Below are 20,259 nucleotides of genomic sequence, written 5' to 3' on the forward strand. Positions count from 1 at the left end.
TAATCTAACTTTAAGCAATAACCATGACAGGTTTAAGCAGGCAGTTAAGTTCTGGTCATATGTTCCCAATTAGCCTGTGTTGCCAAATGACTGAGCAGAAATGTGATCAGCATCGGGATTATATGGTGAAAAGCTTTCCCTGACCACAATAACTAAACTAGTCTGTCAAAAAAAGGTGCCAATTTATCCAGAAGACAGTAAATGGAATATGAATGCATTACAAAAGTGACATAAAATCTTAATTTGTGACAAATAAAAATTATGTATGTATTTGCAATTGATAAAAATTAAATCCATTAACTTTACAGAATTTTCTGCTCTAAAAATTGTACTCTTCCAAATCAACATTTTGTAGAATGGGCACAATGGCAGGTTCAGTTGTTACAGGGTATAGATGTAGCTAATTGTCAGATGAGACACGGTTGAAGATTTGGTGCAGTGATATGGAATAACCACATTTCTTCTTGCTAAAGTAAGATTGCATCATGTCCCGGGTGTCATTGCATTGTGGGTTTCAGACTGGTATCTGCTTATAGTGCTGTGGAGCTGGCAGATCCAGGTCGTACTGCCAACTCCACTTTACTCTTACGTCAAAATGAGTTCTGCTCATGTGTGATTGCATGCATACACTAAACTCGGCTCACTGGCATCTGTACGCCAATTAAGTTTCAACGTTAAAACACTGATCACTGTCAGCTCTGTTAACATTTAAAAGATTTAAAATTATGTTTAAAAAGTTCTATTGGACAACGTGGGAACACAAGCTTGGCTTCACACCTATTATAGGTGTCCTGTAGATAGTGTGAGGCTGAAGCTGTGCATGACTACTTGGCTGAGATGGTATTACAATATCGGACTAAATCTGACTTTCACACCCAAATTCCACTGCACTGTTTGAATTGCTGTAAAACTGAAACCACTTTTCATCAACTCAAACTGTTAATTCAATGATCATGTAACTGGCTTACAAACCATTTTGTCACAGTTTCCAAAAAAAAAAGTTCCTAACGCCGAACAATTGAAGGAAGTCCACAAATTGGAGTAAAGATACAACAGGAAAGTGTACTTCTTACAAACATATAAATTATTTTTTATTTACAAAGCCTGTTACAAAACAAAACAAAAAAAATACATCCCTCACTAGAGAATATCTCCGAGCTGGGTGTTGAACCATGGCAGTATCAATCAGAGACAAGATTTGTTCAATTTATTTTCTCTGTACGCCATCAAATTAACTATTTACAACTATTCTAGACACCATTCTGTTAACAATACCACAAAGATGAAGGTAGGCATGGAATGAATGCAATGACACTGCTGGGGGAACGGGGGTGAGAAGAAGGGTTGGGGGGGGGGGGGGAAAGAGGTGGAACAGAAAAGTGCACAAAGCAAATTGAAAATACGTAGTGTTATAAAATCCATTTACAGAAAGAGAACAGTTACGGTATGGCACAGAGGATGATTTTTACATGCTTTCATTATCTTCGGATGGGGGGAAAATTGAAATCTGCAGTAGGAAAGCACAATGAGGCAGGTGCAAATTCTTATCTGTGCAACAGCAGTATTAACACACCCATGACTGACCAGCAATGCAAAACCCACAGAGTTTTGTCAAAATGCCATGGGTCAACAGTGTAACAAAAAATAAGGTGTAAATAGAAAAACTTTTTTTTCCAAGAATTCACTGAGATTCAGCAATAATATAATAATGCTGTATAAACTATTTTCTACAAAGTTTTTGATCAGCTTTATATACAATTGTTACATCAATACAAAAGAAGGCATACAGTAATCTGCTGTCTCTTTATGGCTGACAGGCTTATGCATTGCGTCCATGATTTGTACTGGTACAATATACAATACCAAAACCCACAATGTGGGCAACTACTGACACTTGTTATAGTTACCAAGCTGTCCCCTTCAGTCACGGACTTTTCTTGCATCTCACTGCCCAGTAGCAGTTCCTGACGAGCACAGCCAGTTTTAAAAGGAAAGTTTGTATTCATGACAGACTTCAGCTTTCATTTTAATATATAAAAAAAATTATTCTAATTATTGGGAATCCATTTCCCACCCCCTGTAGTTTTATAACAACCCACAATAAATTAGAAAAATTAAAATACTTATAAGCTCCTAAGCTAACCATGACAAACATTTGTGCAAAAATAACAACAGATATGTACACAATCTTCAGTCTAACAAAATGTACATAGCAAAAATTCAATCCAAATTTATTTAAAAAATATATAAACACACAACTTTTGACTTTCCTAAATTCTATTTCTGAACCTATCCTGGTCAGTTAGAGCATTAATAAAGTGATAAATCATAAATTAATGAAAATTAACACTAACAATTAAAGGAACAACCTCTCAACTGGGTGGATGGTAATTAGCTTAAGAAAAATATTTCTCTGTGCTGCAACTTCATTTCAACAGTCTCTGCACACCAGCTCTAGTTTAATTCACAGAACTGCCTTCGCTTTTAACTGCTATCCACTATTAAAAACCGTAAAAATCCTTCCCTATTATGTGAAAATCCTTGTTTTTCTTTAATCCCTGCCTGTTCTTTTCTAATTGGGAAGAAACCATCACAAATAAGTGCACTTTTAACACTGAATAATAAGACGTCATTAACACTTCCTTTACCTTGCTCTCTGCTTATCTCTCATCAGTCCCTCTGCAACTGTACTCATGACATTATCAAGCTAGAAAGCTCCACCTTTTTGTAACATCCTCTGATACAACGCTGGTGACAATCCAGTTTTCACTACCCTCCTCTTAGCTTAAAGAGGTACTTTCTCAAGATTCCACCTCTGCCAAAGAATGGAACAAAAAATGCCATTAGCAAAGAAAGAATGTATTTGTTAAAAAAAAGTATTTTTTTGTTTTCTGGTAGCTGGGTCTCTACGGGGATGGAATTACAAATGCAACACTAAAGTGTGAGTGCTGGTAGAACAAAGGTTAGACATTTTTCTTCACTACCCCACACTGCGCAAGATCTGCCATGTCACAAAACAACATTTCGATGATAAGATATATCATTTATATAAAAACTATAGGGATACAAATCGTTGTAATCGTGTGGGATTCTGTAAATCCTGCCAATTGTCAAGAATTATTTTAAAATGTCCAGATAAAAATAGGCTTCGATACCTTTTATCTTTACGCACTTGTCAAGTTGCTTTAGATCATGATTAACATTTCAGATTATAATTATCCCCATAGGAGGGGGGTGAAAATCATGATTATCCCGGCTTTTCTAGAATTTGTTATATTGCGTTACTGGGCTCGTAAAACCACCGCCAAAAGGAAGTGAAATAGGGCTTTCTTTCATATAACCGAAAGGAATGATCGGTAAGTCACCGCACGTTCGTTCAGACACCATTGCAAAAAGAATGGGGGAAAAGGCCGCTAGAAGGTATTGGCTGAGAGGGAGGTTTCTTCACGTCTTCAGAGCAGAGGTGTTTGTCTTATTAATGCAGTCCATTATGCAGTCGAAGGTGAGTACCAGAGCCACTTTCAACCGCTGTCTTTTTGACCACTATCCCATAAAAACGTTTTTCACTGATGGAGTTTTGGCTGCAAAAGAGAAATAAAATTAAGCTCCAGTATAAACAGAAAAAGAATGAGTTTGTTACATCCCTATAATAGCAATTTAAATGGAGATATTAATTTTAAAAAGTGCTATAGTCATATTTCATTTCATTTTAATGTAAGTATTTAGTACTGTGAATAGTTCTGGTTTCCATATTATAAAAACGATAAAGAGGTACTGGAGAAGGTGCAAAAAAGATTTACTACGATGATACCAGAAGTGAGAGGTTATACCTATCAGGAAAGATTGAACAGCCTGGAGCTCTACAAAAAAGACTGAGGGTGACCTGAAAGAGATCTTTAAGATTATGAAAGGGTTTGGTAGTAGAGACATAGAGAAGTTGTTTCCACTTGTGGGGGAGTCCAGAACTAGGAGCCATAAATATAAGATAGTCACTAATGAATCCAATAGGGAATTCAGGAGAAACTTCTTTACCCAAAGAGTGGTAAGAATGTGGAACTGGCTACAATAAGAAGTAGTTGAGGCGACCAGCACAGATGCATTTAAGGGGAAGCTAGATAAACACATGAGGGAGAAAGGAGTAGAAGGATGTGCTGATAGGTTTAGATGAAGTAGGCTGGGAGGGGACTTGTGTGGAGCATAATCACTGGCACGGACCTGTTGGGCCGAATGGCCTGTTTCTGTGCTGTACATTTTATGTAATTCTATGTATTTAACAAGAAGTTCTTGGGATAGAGGCTCTGGTTGCAGCAGTGTAAGGTGGAATTTAGGGATGTTTTCTTGAGAAATTCTGAAGCTTATATTAAAATAAGAATTGGGTCCACTTTACCATAGAACAGCATCTTAAAAAAGAAAAAAAGTTAAGTTCAACCAATACGTGGATCATTTTTTTTCTCTTTCTCCCCTTTTAAAAAAATTGTAAACTTGGGGCTGAAAAGAGAGGGCACCAAGGTTAAGGATATTCTTGCTCACAACTCCAGCTTTCTCCAAATTGTTGATCCAGCTGGGTAATCATTGCAAGCTTCATTTATAGTTTAATCCACTTATAGGTTCAGAGTTATAGCCTTTTCCTGTTTAAAAGTACATAGTTACTTAAAAGCTGTAAATTCAAATATTATTTTTTGTGAAAATGTATTCTAGCAGAGAAGTTTCCTTTTAAGTGTATAGTTTTGCAGTCTATACAAATATTCTCATCATTACAAATGCTAATCTGTTAATTGTTCGTCTGTCGACTACAGACCAGCCAAAGCAAATGCTGCACTCTAAGCTCTTTAGGCGGTCGTATACCGTTTTATTATTTTAGCATAAAACAGCATTTTTCCAGATAAATGAGTTTTTGTACTACAGCATTCTTCACAGGGACTGTCTATCCCTGACAAGTAGTGTATAACAAAATGTGGAAAATCAGTTATACACTTAACAGGACTGGACTGTATAGTTCTATCACTGTGTGTTCTAATCCTTCTCCCATCCTGGGAGCCAAAGAAAGTTTTAAAGGGATTAAAGGGATTAAGGTTCCCTTGAGGAAATCTCTACCGTCTACCAGCTTCTTGGTTTTTGAGGGTAAGAAGTTCTGTAGCATTGGAATTTGAAGCATTTTCTTTCAGTTTTGCAATCCAGGTTTCTATTTCTCTCCCAGTGAGGTTTGAAGTGGGTGGAAAATTATCTTTGAAAAAAATACCAGTCTGGTCTTTGTCAATTTTTAAAATGACAATAGACTCCACATACAAATACTGCTTATGTATAACCAACTTGATGTCAGTTGTTTTATTAATGGACAGGATTTTATAGTAAACATAAACCTCAGTTTACTCCCACAGATTTATCTTAGGACGAGACTCAGGGACCAATTACAGAACAATCCTGCCACCTTAAGGTCACTCAAATGTACTGCAACTCCACAGCAGCCATTAGTACTGGTGTGAATACTGTGTTACCTACTTGTCTGTTACCATGTACAAGGTTTGTTGTAGTTGAAGGACTGGACTGTGATAAAGATACGCTGCTACTTTTCCCAATCTGCATTAAAAAAAAACGAGAGGTAAAAAAAAAATTTAAGGTCACAGAACATGAACTTTTCAATGGAAATGGACTATTTGCTGACAGTATAAAATCTGGCATCCTGAAAATATAGATTCATTTCTAGTGACATTGCACTGATGCAGGATTGTGAACATTTAGTTTTCTTTTCAAAAGAACAATCTGAGTGTCAAAGCTAGTTTCAGTTAGACAACACCACAATAAAATAATTAGATAAATTATAAACTTCAACCGACAGACCATACTCAATTTTAGAGTCAAACTCCTCTTGAATGATATGGGTTAGAAAGGAAAGAATATACTGCTGATCACAGAGCTAAGTAAATAAGCAGTTGTCAAATCACTGCTGTCAGGCAGCAGCAGAAACCATTCTGTATACATTTGACAGCGGCTTGGGAGAAAACACAATTGCTTTTCTGCATAAATACAATTTTAATTTATTCACTGTTTTAAGGATCAGTTAAGAGAATTGGAGAAAAATACTGTAAACCGTAAACATTTTCAGAAATCTCCACATAGATTCAGAAGGAGAAAAACTGTGCAAAACCTTACAACCTTTGATTCTGACAATGAATCTCCTTCGCAATTTTTCAAATTCTCATCGGTTATCTGTTTCATAATAGCCACAAAAATGGTTTTCTGTCGAATTCCAACAAGTCTGAGTAAGAAATCCGTGGAACATTTTGCATTTGCAGTGCAATGTATTAGAGATATAGAACAATTTGTTTGGATTTTTAATCTTGGTGTGGAGAAATGCTACTCTGAAGCAGAAAGGGTTACGTTTTCTTACACAGCTAGACCATGTCGTAAAGTATTTTATGGGACATAGTCAATGTTGATGTTTGGATGTGGAAACCATAGGTCGTGCTTCATAAACCTACTGGAATTCTCCGAGGAGGTGGCTAAATTAGAGGATCAGTCCATTTGATAAGAGTTCTGCATGTGAAAGTTTTAAAGATTATAAGGCCCATGGAATTAATGGGATGTTAATGAGCCAATTCCAAATTTGTTTGGCAACAAAAAGCAGCGGGTGATGAAAAGCTGGAGACATTTTTGCTTCAGAAGCTTTGACCAGTGGAGTTCTGTAATAACCTGTTTGTGGCATCCTGGTGTGTGGCCGGGAGTCTTCTGTATGGTCAGTTGACCAGCATGTAAAGAAATTGGGATAAATTGAGTGGATTGCCAAAGGAATGGCAGAAAGATTTTAATGCGGATATAAAGATAACTGTGCATAATGGATGGGCCCTATTCTGCATTAAACTTTACTGCCGCTGATATTCCTAGGCAGTCTCTCAGCCAAGCAATATTCAGGCCCAACTCGGAAATTTCCAAGATTAAGTGAAATCGGACACATCCAGCGTAGTATGACTATAGGCTCTATTTGCAGAAATGGAAAAGGAAAAAGCCTGGTTGGGATTACCAACCATTGAAAGCATCCTGTCAATTTGAAGCTATTATTGACAAAGCTGATGAAGTAGGAACATTGGAACAGGAATAGGCCATTTAGCCCTCGACCTGTTCCGCCATTCAAAGAAGTTTACAACATGGAAACAGGCCCTTCGGCCCAACATGTCCATGTCGCCCAATTTATACCACTAAGCTAGTCCCAATTGCCTGCACTTGGCCCATATCCCTCTATGCCCATCTTACCCATGTAACTGTCCAAATGCTTTTTAAAAGACAAAACTGTACCCGCCTCTACTACTGCCTCTGGCAGCTCGTTCCAGACACTCACCACCCTTTGAGTGAAAAAATTGCCCCTCTGGACCCTTTTGTATCTCTCCCCTCTCACCTTAAATCTATGCCCCCTCGTTATAGACTCCCCTACCTCTGGGAAAAGATTTTGACTATCGACCTTATCTATGCCCCTCATTATTTTATAGACTTCTATAAGATCACCCCGAAACCTCCTACTCTCCAGGGAAAAAAGTCTCAGTCTATCCAACCTCTCCCTATAAGTCATACCATCAAGTCCCGGTAGCATCCTAGTAAATCTTTTCTGCACTCTTTCTAGTTTAATAATATCCTTTCTATAATAGGGTGACCAGAACTGTACACAGTATTCCAAGTGTGGCCTTACTAATGTCTGTACAACTTCAACAAGACATCCCAACTCCTGTATTCAATGTTCTGACCAATGAAACCAAGCATGCCGAATGCCTTCTTCACCACCCTATCCACCTGTGACTCCACTTTCAAGGAGCTATGAACCTGTACTCCTAGATCTCTTTGTTCTATAACTCTCCCCAAGAGAGAGTGAGGGTGTGAAAGCTGGAGTGAGGGTTAACATTTTTAAAATCTCCAACAACAATTAAATCCTGAAGGAATGAGACTCTAAACTTGTAGACTCTACACTTCAATTAGATCATGCGTGTCTTAATTATTTACCTGCCTTGGTTCCATATCCATGGATACCCCTGCCTAACAAAAATCTACCGCTCTCAGTTTTGAAATTTTCAAGTGACCTAGCCTCATCAGCTTTTTGGGGGAAAGAGTTCCAGATTTCCACTACCCTTCATGTGAAGAAGTGCTTTCTGACATCATCCCTGAACAGCCTAGCTCCAATTTTAAGATTATGCCTTTTGTTCTGGACTCCCTCACCAGAGGAAATAGTTTCTCTCCATCTACCCTATCAAATCCTTGAATCATTTTAAACACCTCAATTCGATCACCCCTTAATCTTTTATATTCAAGGGAATATAAGTCTAGTCTATGCAACCGGTCCTCATAATTTAACACTTTTAGACCCAGTGTCAAGTACTAAGATGCATCAAAGATTTGTAGTTACAAGTTGAAAAATGGTATTTTGCTCCCGTACAAATCTTTGGTACATGGTTCAAAAAGAGGAGTAACAAGGCTGGTTCTAGATCTTTCTGCTTAAGTTATGAAGAGCTACACACAGAACTGAACTTGCTTTTATTGGAAGAGGGGGGAGCGGGGAGACTGAGATGTGGCAACAATGGTCCAGATTTTAACTATTAAAATAATGATGAGGCTAATGGCGCTCACTGTTATTTATGCATAAATGGTGCAGTAACTTCAGGCGTGGGGCAGATGCGCGGTTAAACGCCGATGTCCAAAAGTTACTGTACGAAAAGCGGCGCTCCGCGAAAACGGCATCTCGCTGTCTGCCTCACCAGTGAAACGTAATAAATGGTGTGAAGTTGCTATATTTGCGCGGTAGATACGAACTAAATTCGCCTCAGAAAGTTATGTGGTAAGTGTTAATTACTGCCAATTAACCTCTCTGACACTGAAAATTAACTATTACAAGTGTAGAGTCTCATTCCTTCAGGATTTAATTGTTGTTGGAGATTTTAAAAATGTTAAATTTCAATTTTTTTTTCCTTTTCCTTCCTCTCTTTTTTTTATCTCTTTTAATCCAATCTTTCCCTCTCTTTATTTCTCTTTCTGTACCTGATTTGACATTGAATTCGCCATCTCTAATTTACACTTCCTTCTCAGTCCTTGCGCTGTTATTTTCACAATCCTTCAATCTGATTGGTTAAGGAGGTACACAGTTACTTGCCCTGTTCACACAGGTCCCAGATGCCGTGTTTCCCTTGCTGCGACGTTATCAGCTCGCACTTTCAGCAACGTGCCACGCAAAAATTTTAAAAACCTAAACATGCACGAGCAAGTCTAACTAACAGTATACGCTGATAGATGCCCTGCTACAGCAAATTGTGGCCCGTTATCTTTTGATTTGGTGCAGTGTAAAATTGCACAACAAATCCTGTGAATTATCAGGTGCGATGTAATTTTTTTTTGCCAGAGCACTGCAATTCTACATTAAAAATCCTAGTTGGTAATGAGAATGTTGGTTTCTGAGCCGATCAGAGTGAGAACTTGAACAAAGTGGAGATGGGTAGCTTATCTGGCTTACACTGCAATCGCTGAAGGACACATGGACAAAATTAACAATCCCCAGGCAAGAAGGCTATGGCTTAGAGTATTCCTCTCCATAGAATAGTAGCTATATGGAATAAGGCTCCAAGTAAAAACTGTTAATGCTATGTGGGTTCATTCATTTTAGAAAGGAGCTGCATAACTATATGGTTAAGAATAGGATTGAGGGATTTAAGACTAAATATAAGCAGAGGCAGTCTAATGTTCAATGGAACACAGTGGCTCCTTGTGCTAAAACAACAACTTGCATTTATATAGTGCCTTTAAAATATCATCCGTGGACTGTGACTGGTCTGAAATGAGTAATGTAGGATATAATGTTAGGTTAATCTTCTGCCATTTTGCTAGATTACCTTTAGGGGCCAGGAAAATATTTCACTGAGCCTCATCATCTTTGGGAATTTTATCTGTGTTTGTCACCTCTCCAGAAGATTAAATAAGTTGGGTTGCAATCATGATGGGGCACACTGTATGTACATGGTCTCTGGAAGGAACAAACTTAATGAGCTGAATGATCTTTTCTCAGTTCACACATTCTTTTATGTTCTCTCAAAATCTTAGGTGCAGGACAAAGAACAGATGCAAACAGAGATGAATGTCACTAAAAATGTGTTGATATATATTATGGTAAGAAGAAAATAATAAATATCGTTGATATCTGAGTGGACTGTATCTAAACATTTCAACAGAGAGGTGAAGTCCAATAATTAACCTTTTCACCTGTCAGTCCTGATCACATAGATTTGCTCAGAACCGCATAATATTCTAATTATCCTTAGGTTATCTCTGAACGTTGATTTAGTTTGTTAATTCAAGAAGGAAAGCGTGAGGAGCTCATGGATTTTTTTTCATCGCCAAGATTGAGATGAATATTTGGATGCTTTGCCCTCCTCCTCCCCCATTTTTGATATCACTCTGTAGCTTCTCCTTCAACACTCCCTGCCCTCACCATTTCTTCCTTGAGATCCCACTCCTGACCACACAACTACCCTTCCTTGCTCCAGTATTCCCAACATTGGTGATGGCTCCCTTTGCACAACCATTGTTCCGCTTCCCTTCAAAACTGCCAATACCTCCCCTCAAAAAGCCCATCCTCAGCTCCTCTGTCCTCCCAACTACTGCGCCATCTCTAACCTCTTATTCCTCTGTGCCCTTGCACATCTCATCACCAGCCAGCTCCACGCTCATTTCTGCCAACTTTCCTTTGAATCACCTTGGTTTGGTTTCCACCCTTTTCACAACACTAAGACTACTCTGATCCAAGTTACCGTGACATCCATTGTGATAGCGACTATGCCGTGCAATCCATCCTTGTCCTCTTCGACCTTCCTGCAGTGTTTGGCACAGTTAACCTCCTCTACCACCTTTCCTTTGTGGTTCACCTCACAGGAACAAGTTTCCTTGATTCCAGTCAAACATGTCACAATGTAGCCAGCACATCTCTAGCAAAAGCCTCTTTTGCTGCACCTGAACAGCCATCTTGGGAAGACCCCAAGATTCCATCCTTGACCATACAACGTTTATCTGTTAACCCTCGGGAACATTATCTATAGGCACGAGATCAGCTTCCATGTGAATATTGACGACACCCAGCAATATCTTTCTGCCACAATATTGATTCCTGAACCACTGTTGTGCTATCAGATTGTTGTCTGACACCAGATCACGGAAGAGACAGAATTTTCCTCAACTTAATATGGACAAGGATAAAGAAATCCCGTTCAACTTGCCCCCATATCCTTTCAATCACTGAACCAACCATCTTTACTTCCACCTCCGCTACGTCACCTATATCCACATTTACCTTAGCCCCACTGCCGCTGAAACCTTTATCCATGCTTTTGTTATCTCCTTGCTGGCCTTCCAAGCTCTCTGCTACATTAACCATCAACTTGTCAAAAACTCTGCCACCCGCATCCTGACCTGCACTAAGTCGCACTTGTGCATCGTCCCCTCTGTTCCCTCCACGCTCCTTTGGCTCCTCATCCCCAATGTATTGAATTCAAGATCTTCATCCTTATTTACAAATCCTTCAACAATCTTTCCACACTCCACCTCTACAACCTCCTCGTGCTCTCTGTCCAACTGCATGCCTGTTAGTTTTTTGACTTTGGCTTCCTATGAATCGCCCCTCCTCGGCAATGCAGCTTTCAAACATCTTTGCCATACTCTCTGAATTTAAAACCCTTATGTCTTGTTAGCGGTCTCTGACTGTCAAAAACTCCCTCAGAACCTATTTCTTCAACCATGATTTTGGTCAGTTCTCTAATTCTTTTTTATGGCTCAGCGCCTATTTCTCCTCTGTTAAGTATTTTGAGGTGTTTGCTGTGTTAAAGAACTTGCTATATAAATGCAAGTTGTTGTTTTGATTTTGGCAAAATGAAAAAACCACACCCATTAATTCACAAAATATCATAAAATTTACTACATTGTTTTTTGTGGTTGGGCCAATCGTGTCATGTCTATTCTAGTCATTGCACTGCTATCAGCACTCATCCTTGAAGGACAAAAAGTTTAAAACTTTTCCGTCACAGCTTAGGTAAAGTAGTACCCAAATAGGACACTTCACTTTGTCTGCCCATAGCCGGTTTACACAGTCCATGGTATAAGCATTGATTATTTCAGGAAAGTGTTCATCAATGAACATTTGCAGACCATGTTACAGCAATCACAATCAAAAGTTGGACAGTAAAGCCAGTGATGTTGTTGAGAAGTTTAAAAAAAAGTGAATTCTATCTGTAATAAATGACTGACAGTTTTAAAGTTAGAAACATGCCACCTTTCAGATTTATAGAAGTGCCAATATCCACTGAAAAAACTTGACAATCTAATGTTAAAGGCATGTTATGCAGTATTCCAAATGGGATCGCCTGAAAGCTGATGCCTGTTGCAAGTAGATAATTAAAGAATTGGTGAAAGGGACCATTAACACCTGTTGTTACTGATGAGCCAGTGCACTCTACATGATTCCATTATTTTGCAAGTGATGGGCTGTAGAACTGATGAACTTAAAACACTGTTGGCGAGTATGGCTAACTTTTCAGCTACCATCACACAAGCCATTTTGAAATGTTGAAACGCCTGTAAATAAGACTTTGACAATACCATTTCCCAGGAATCTTGGATGCTCATCACCCAAATCCTTCTGCCACAGCTCAAACATGTCCAATCAGTTCTCAGTTGGTTTAGCAAGTACAGCATAACTGTCCTATCAGGCGAGACTGACGTCCTCTTGTAAGGTCTCCATTGGTGTGTGTGTCAATATAATGTTTTTTCTGTCTGCACAGTTACAAGCTCTATCACTTGCCTTGTAAATATAACATTTATAATTGAAGTGCCTTAAAGCAACATGGATTTACGTGGAGCACCTTCACAGTATCACCACAGGCAAGACTTCTGAGGAGCAGAAACCAACATATCCAATTGAAACATGTTACTCAGTGCCAATACTCAGCCTCATGACCAGCAATTTTCAGCTTGTCCAGTGGTCTTACCAATTCTTTACTACTGGTGGATCCTACAGCAAATTGGCAGCTTCCTTACTGCAGAGCAGAACATGCAATTGGACACCCTTGTGCTGCATATTGAAAGGAATATTAATGACAATACTTTGAATGTTCTCAGCAAAACTGTTTGAAAAATCGGATTGGAAATTGTTGATGTGCTTTCGAAATTTTCTTTTAACTGAAATAAATGCAAAAGTGAAGTATAATGTCTGGGTTTTTGAGCAACTCCTTAAAGAGATTCTCTTCTGATTAGAATCCTAGTGCAAGTTGCTGTATTGATGTCCAGGCATTCCATTATCTCCATTTCTTTCTCTGGGAAAAATATTTATCCTGTTTTTAATCTATACCGTTCATCTTTGATTCCTTTCTGGTCTTTCTTCTCTGTTGAAGTATATCACCAGTACCCTGCACTTCCCGATTTCTCATGTAAACTATTCAATTTAAGTGTCGTAAGGATTTTTTTTAATGCTGCAGATTCTGAGAAAAAAAAACTGACTTCCATCACATTTTGTCCTAAAAAGGATGATGCACTGCCTCCTTCAATTTATGCCTGGACAATGGTAGTACGATAGGAGACCAACAAATGTTCAACGTAAGTACAGGAAGTGGGGTAGATTTTACAAATGAACACTCCCAGTGCACAGCTTCCAGCAACGGAAACACATTAAATAACTTCAAGCAGAGAAAAGTCATTGCATCCAGTGATTTACTGTCCAGGAATGCTAATTTGTAAAATGTACTCCTATACCCCTGTGACATTGCTCGAAGTATCTCAGAGGACATGCAGTTTTTAACAGCAGCATTACACTATGTAATGCAAAATGTATTATTCTGCTGCCAAGTTGAAGCTGTGCATCTTTAAGGCACAAGGTTCAACTGTTGTAAATCGGCATGTCCTGACTTTAATTGCAAATTCATTTCTCTTAGGCATATTATTAAGTCAATAATGAATACTTGTCGCTCTGTAGATTGACAGGTGGTTGCAGCTTCTCCCAAGGCCAAATAATTCACCAGAAAATGAAAGACTTTGTTTCTTTTTTAAATGTTTTTCTAATATTGTCTTGTATGTGTAAAAGATGTGACACTTCAATGTGTAAAACACTTGTATATGTTTTAACTTGTGCAATAAGCCAATTTTCCAAAATTAAAAGCCAAATCTAAAGGTATTCCATCTCTGGCTAGTTGATTTTTTAGCAAGACAGTTCAGTTCAACAGTTCAGTATCCCCGTTCCTATTTTACACAAAACTGATACGTAGGCTAGAATATTTGAAAGAAATCTATATACATGTATGTTAAAGTAAATACACAAGGATAAGGTGGTTGGAATTAGTTTCTTGGGCAAAAATGCTCACTGCTAAAATCACTCTGTTACAGCTCTTTTGTTTGGACAGCACTCAATCCAGTCTAATACATTAACATAATTTCAACTAAATAAATTAGAGACAGTATAATGAAGTTAACACTGTAAATTAGTAGATAATCTTAACAGATCCCCCCTCTAAATGAATCTGTAGGACTGTAAGAATGTATACCTCTAATATTTTGTTTGAAAACTAATTATACAGGTACTTAACAGCATTTACAGCACTAAAAGAATAACAAAAAAAACTAGCTATTTTGTTCATAAACACAAATTCTGAAAAGAATCCTGTGTACAAAGTATTGGGAATTTCTATTGTAACTGAGTTAAATATGAGAAATGGTAAATTCAAAGCTTTTTACATCAAAAACTTAGGAAGGTACAGGTTTTAAGGTTGGGGACATTTATTTGTGACCAGATGTAGATTTTGTGCTAGGGTAAGGAGGAGAACGAGTTTTCCAGATTCCTCTCGAATCTGTGCACCTTTTTCCACAATTGAATTAAGTGCATATACCAATGTTGCAATTATCTGAAAAAGCTAGGTTTCAGAACTTCATACAAGGAGCTTCATGCAAAGGCAACAAGGTCCTGCTGGGACTCTCCTCCTTATTCCGACATCAAATGGCAAACTCTTTTCACTTGCTCTTAGAATGATTTTGAGTGAAATGGGGCGTGCTAAGAACTCAGTGTCTAACAGAGCAAGTGATGGACATTTTGGCTCTGTTAATATCAATCACTTGCTCTGTTGTTAGACACCGAGCTCTTAGCTTGCCCCTCTCAAAAGCTAGGCTGTCATTCTGATGCCAAAACTTTCCTCCCTTCAGGGAGGACCAATCTTGTCTCCCAGAGCTCGAATCAGTTTGTCAGGAGGAAAAGAAGGTCCATGAACTGCACTTTCCTTGACTCGATAAGAATTTCCTCTGCAAAGAAAGAAAGACTTGCATTTATATAGAGCCTTTCATAACCTCAGGATGTCCCAAATTGCCTTACAGTCAATGAAGTACTTTTGAAGTGTCGTCACTGTTGTCATGTAGGAAACGCTGCAGCCAATTTGCGCAGAGCAAGGTCCCACAAACAGCAGTGTGATAATGACCAGATAATCTGTTTTAGCGATGTTGGTTGAGGAATAAATATTGGCCAAGACACCAGGGAGAACTTCCCTGCTCTTCTTCATAATAGTGCCATGGGATCTTTTATGTCCACCTGAGAAGCAGACAGGGCCTAGGTTTAATGTCTCCTCCGAAAGATGGCACCTCCGACAGTGTAGCACTCCCTCAGTACTGCACTGGAGTGTCAGCCTAGATTTTGTGCTCAAGTCTCTGCAGTGGGACTTGAACCCTCTGTTCATTGTATCCATGTGATTTATATCAATTAGTGTTAACTGTATTCAGGTGGTGCGTATCAACGGGGAACTCTCTATCCATTTATAAGAGAGCTGATCTAGGGTGTGGTGTGGGTAATGTGGATCTCTGTGAATAAAGGCTTGGAAGCTACTGAAGATCAGGCTCTAGTATTCTATCCTTCACCACCTGGCTATCCTGTTCATAACGCCCGCAACCTTCTGACTCAGAGGCGAGAGTGCTGCCATTGAGCCGCGGCTGCCAGAGGAAGAACAAGTCAGTCCGAAGACTGTGGTCCCATAGCAACATACCCTCACATGTTCTTTCGTAAGGCAAAAAGGAAAGTTTCACAACACTCAAGAAGCTCAACACCATCCAGGGCAAAGTAACCCACTTGATCGGTGACCCTGCCACTGAACTTGATACGGACCACTTCCACCACCGGTGCACTGTAAATGCAGTATATACTACCCACAGGATGCACTGCTTCATAGGAACACAGGAACAGGAGTTGGGCATTCAGCCCCTCGAGCCTGTTCCGCCGTTCAATTAGATCATGGCTGATCTGCACCTCAACTCCATTTACACAGAGAATGTGGAACTTGCTACCACACAGAGTAGTTGAGGCGAATGGCATAGATGCATTTAAGGGGAAGCTAGATAAGTACACGGGGGAGGAAGGAATAGGATATGCTGACAGATTTAGATGAAGTAGGGTAGGAGGAGGCACGTGTGGAGCATAAACACTGGCAGATGGGTCAAGTGGCCTGTTTCTGTGCTGTAAATTCTTTGCAATTCTATGTACCCGCCTTTGATCGATATCCTTGGATACCCTTACCTAATAAAATTCTGTCAATCTCAGTCTTGAGAATTTCAATTGACCCAGCATCCACAGCCTTTTGGGTAAAGAATTCCAGATTTTCACTACCTTTTGTGTGAAAAAGTGCTTCCTGATTCCATTCCTGAATGCTCAGCTCTAATTTTAAGATTATCCTTAACTCACCAAGTTTATTTTGATAGTAACTCCCAGCCATGCAACCTCTACCACCGAGAAGGACGAGAGCAACAATATAATCGAAACACCATCACTTCCTCTCCAAGTCACACATCATCCTTATTTGGACATATACCACCGCTCTTCCTTCATCGTCGCTGGGTCAAAATCCTGGAATTCCCGACTCAATACCACCATGGGAGCACCATCACCACAATATCTGCAGTAGTTCAAGGAAAAGACCGACAATTGACTGTGATGCCCATATTGTGAGAACAAATAAAATCCTCTCGTATCAAGAGTACCACATCTGTCATTTCTTGATAGATAGTCCAGACACGAGGTGGCCCATTGCTCCTGCTCTAAAGATCTGTCGTAGTGTAGTGTTCCTGAAGGTATTGAGTTGTGAACACCTTCTTGGCTGTGATGTTATGCACTGTGAGCAGCGTTAAATACCAGTGGAATTGCTGCAACCACTGAAAAACTGTAATTGTGGCTCTTGCGCAGAACTTTAAGAAACCCTAACTTTGACTCTGCATCCTGTGGCAGCTAAGTCTTTTGGCCACTACATTCAAGGGGCAGGGGGTGATGTGTTACCCATGCAATAAGTTACTTATTTTCAGTTTTCAGATTCTGCCTTATGCGTAACTTGAATCTCATCTCACTGGGACTGAACTCCAGGCTATAGTTAAGACCACCTCTGCCCATGCAACAGATCTTTTTGGCAAAGCTCAAACAAGCTTCTCCCTGACCTTATCCTCACTGCCAGGATCACCAACACATAAATGGGAAAACTGCACAGAAACTTCCAATGGTAGCTTATACTACCAGTACTCAAAAGAAAATGAACATGTTACAGGCCAGGCATAATCTAGATAGTCCCAAAAGGAGGCACCATATCATTAGGAGAAATCACACCCGGTGTTTGTTATTCAACAGTCTCCAATTTCCAGAACATCCCTGTAAAGGAGCCAAGTAGCTTAATATTCCCTGTCTACAGAAGTGCTAACTAACTGTGTTTCTGGGGGTGGAAGTACTGGAGAGCTAACCAAACTACTGTTTAACTCTATCTATATATCGATGTGTCTCCTGGAGAGGAAGAGAGAGAAAGTGGGACAGAGAGGGACTGAAAGTGTGGGAAAGAGAGAGAGGACGATAGAGGAAGGAAGATAGAGGAAGTGAGAGAGCGAGAGAGAGAAAGAATGGGCTTGTACCACCCACTTTCCCAGAGGTGCTCACCAGCGGTTGTCACCAGCTGGCAGTTGTCATTAGGCAGCTGTAAGAACATTTGAACCTCAGTCCTTACTCTACAAGAAGCTTCTGGATGTGGTACTCCCACATTAGAAGCTACTTAACTGAGATGAATGCTGAGAATACAAGAAGAAGAACTGAAGCAGTTCACGTGGAGCACTATGTACAGTGTGCAACAAGTGGAAGTCACATGGTGCAGGATGGAAAACTATAGGAATAATTCCTGATGCTGCACTAATCCTCCCACATTTTAATATTTGAATAAAAGCTTTGCTTTAAAGTCATGGTATTCTTATCCACAGTGATGAGCCACAGGAAATGATAGCAGACAGGCCACTACAAGCATTTATCCAAAACTTACAGGCAAATACCAGAAGGAAGAAAAGGTGCACTGATTTATTCTTTTAGCCAAGTTTATCTGCGTTTTTCAGTCCACCTGGACTTGTGCCTCTGTGCCGAAGAGGGCAGACAATTGGCCTGCTTGCAAATCTCTGCTGATGGTCCCCTTTGGCCGACAATACGGAAGTGCTGAACTATCCTGTCTGATTTTCCCTTCCCTCCTCCAAGAGAAACCATAGCCTCTGTTAATTGTATGATTTATATCAATTAGTGCTCATTGTATTCAGGTGGAGAGTATCAATTGGGGACTTTCTTGGATCCTTTTTAGAGGAGAGCTCAGCTTGGGTGTGGGCTGTGTGTAAAGGGGAATCTATGTGAATAAAGGTCGGAAGCAACTAAATACCAGGCTCTAGTATTCTATCCTTCACCACCAGGCTATCCAATTTTAACAGCCTCTAATTCACCTTCTCCCCAGTCAGCGTGGCTCAAGATTTAGAACTAGGCAGAATGGCACATCAAAACTGTCACTCACTTCGTAACAATGAACAACAGGAGTAGGCCATTCAACCCCTCGTGCCTGCTCCGCCATTTGATAAGATCATGGCTGATCTGTGATCTAGCTCCAGAAACCTGCCTTTGGCCCATATCCCTTAATACCTTTGGTTGCCAAAAAGCTATCTATCTCACATTTAAATTTAGCAATTGAGCTAGTAACGGGCTAATGCTTAGCAATACTATTCTGCCATGACCACTGTTAAAATACTCTTACATAGAGTCTGCAGCACGGAAACAGACCATTCAGCCCAACTTGTTTATGCTGGCGTTTATGCTCCACACCACCCCACTTCATTTAACCCCATCAGCATATCCTTCTAGTCCTTTATCCCTCATGTGTTTATCTAGCTTCCCCTTAAATGCATCTATGCTATTTTCCTCAACTACTCCTTGTGGTAGCGAGTTCCACATTCTTACCACACTTTGGGTAAAGAAGTTTCTCCTGAATTCCCTATTGGATTTATTAGTGATTATCTTATATTTATGGCCTCTAGTTTTGGACACCCCCACAAGTGGAATCATTTTCTCTACGTCGACCATTTATTCTTGAAGAGCACTAAGGCCACTCTTGTATTAGTAGATGTTACAGAACTTCCTTTGTGCATAAAAGCCAGAGTAAGCAGAAATTCAAATAAATGGAAATGTACTCCCCTTTACTATAATGATCAAGTGGTACACAGGAGACCAGCCTCAAGCTGTGTTCAAAAGGTAATTCAAGCAAACGGATACGGTACTGTGAAAAACCCTTCAGTTAATTGCTTTATCCATTTAAAAGATTGTCTTCAAATTTAAAGCAGTGCAGTGGTTCTAACTAATTTTATTTAAAGTTGCCAGAAATGACTGATTGAGCATTTTCTGTCACTGTCATGTTTCACACTGTTCTCATTTTCACTACAGTGTGCAACACAATGTTGATTTGGTTACAAGTTGAACTTTACATTTTTACAACAGGTTGTGCCAAGTTTTTCAGTGAAGTGCATAATTTATCCAGTATACAGTAACACTTAGTAGGAACTGCTGTAAAAATAAAAGTGCGCCAATCAAAGGGCCCAAATCAGGTTCAAGTCCACAATTCCACAAACACTGACCTCATGAATTCCATACCCTCCCCCACGGACTGGGGGGTCCCAGTGTGACCCTCCCCCCACAGACTGGGGGGGGCCCAGTGTGACCCTCCCCCCACAGACTGGGGGGGGGGGCCCAGTGTGACCCTCCCCCCACGGACTGGGGGGGGGCCCAGTGTGACCCTCCCCCCACGGACTGGGGGGGCCCAGTGTGACCCTCCCCCCACGGACTGGGGGGGGCCCGGTGTGACCCTCCCCCCACGGACTGGGGGGGGCCCAGTGTGACCCTCCCCCCACGGACTGGGGGGGCCCAGTGTGACCCTCCCCCCACGGACTGGGGGG

The 20,259-nt window shown here is 40.1% G+C and overlaps 1 protein-coding gene across 11 annotated transcripts in view; it reads right to left on the reverse strand.

The window, feature by feature from the left end:
- Positions 1-1,066: 1,066 nt before the first annotated feature.
- LOC137334827 (ataxin-7-like protein 1) overlaps positions 1,067-20,259 on the reverse strand; it is a 226,182-nt gene continuing 206,989 nt past the window's right edge. For 9 of the 11 annotated variants that reach the window (XM_067999835.1, XM_067999834.1, XM_067999833.1 and 6 more), the window contains 2 exons: positions 5,500-5,577; positions 1,067-3,581 (listed from right to left, as the gene is read on the reverse strand). In XM_067999835.1, coding sequence (XP_067855936.1) covers positions 3,564-3,581; positions 5,500-5,577 — 96 coding nt within the window. In that variant the 3' untranslated portion in view covers positions 1,067-3,563. Of the gene's footprint in view, positions 3,582-5,499; positions 5,578-16,717; positions 16,929-20,259 lie in introns of those variants that run through there. The other 2 variants (XR_010966251.1, XM_067999836.1) reach the window with 2 other exon arrangements.

Source organism: Heptranchias perlo, chromosome 18 (assembly GCF_035084215.1).
Source record: "Heptranchias perlo isolate sHepPer1 chromosome 18, sHepPer1.hap1, whole genome shotgun sequence".
In the NCBI taxonomy this organism is placed as follows: domain Eukaryota; kingdom Metazoa; phylum Chordata; class Chondrichthyes; order Hexanchiformes; family Hexanchidae; genus Heptranchias; species Heptranchias perlo.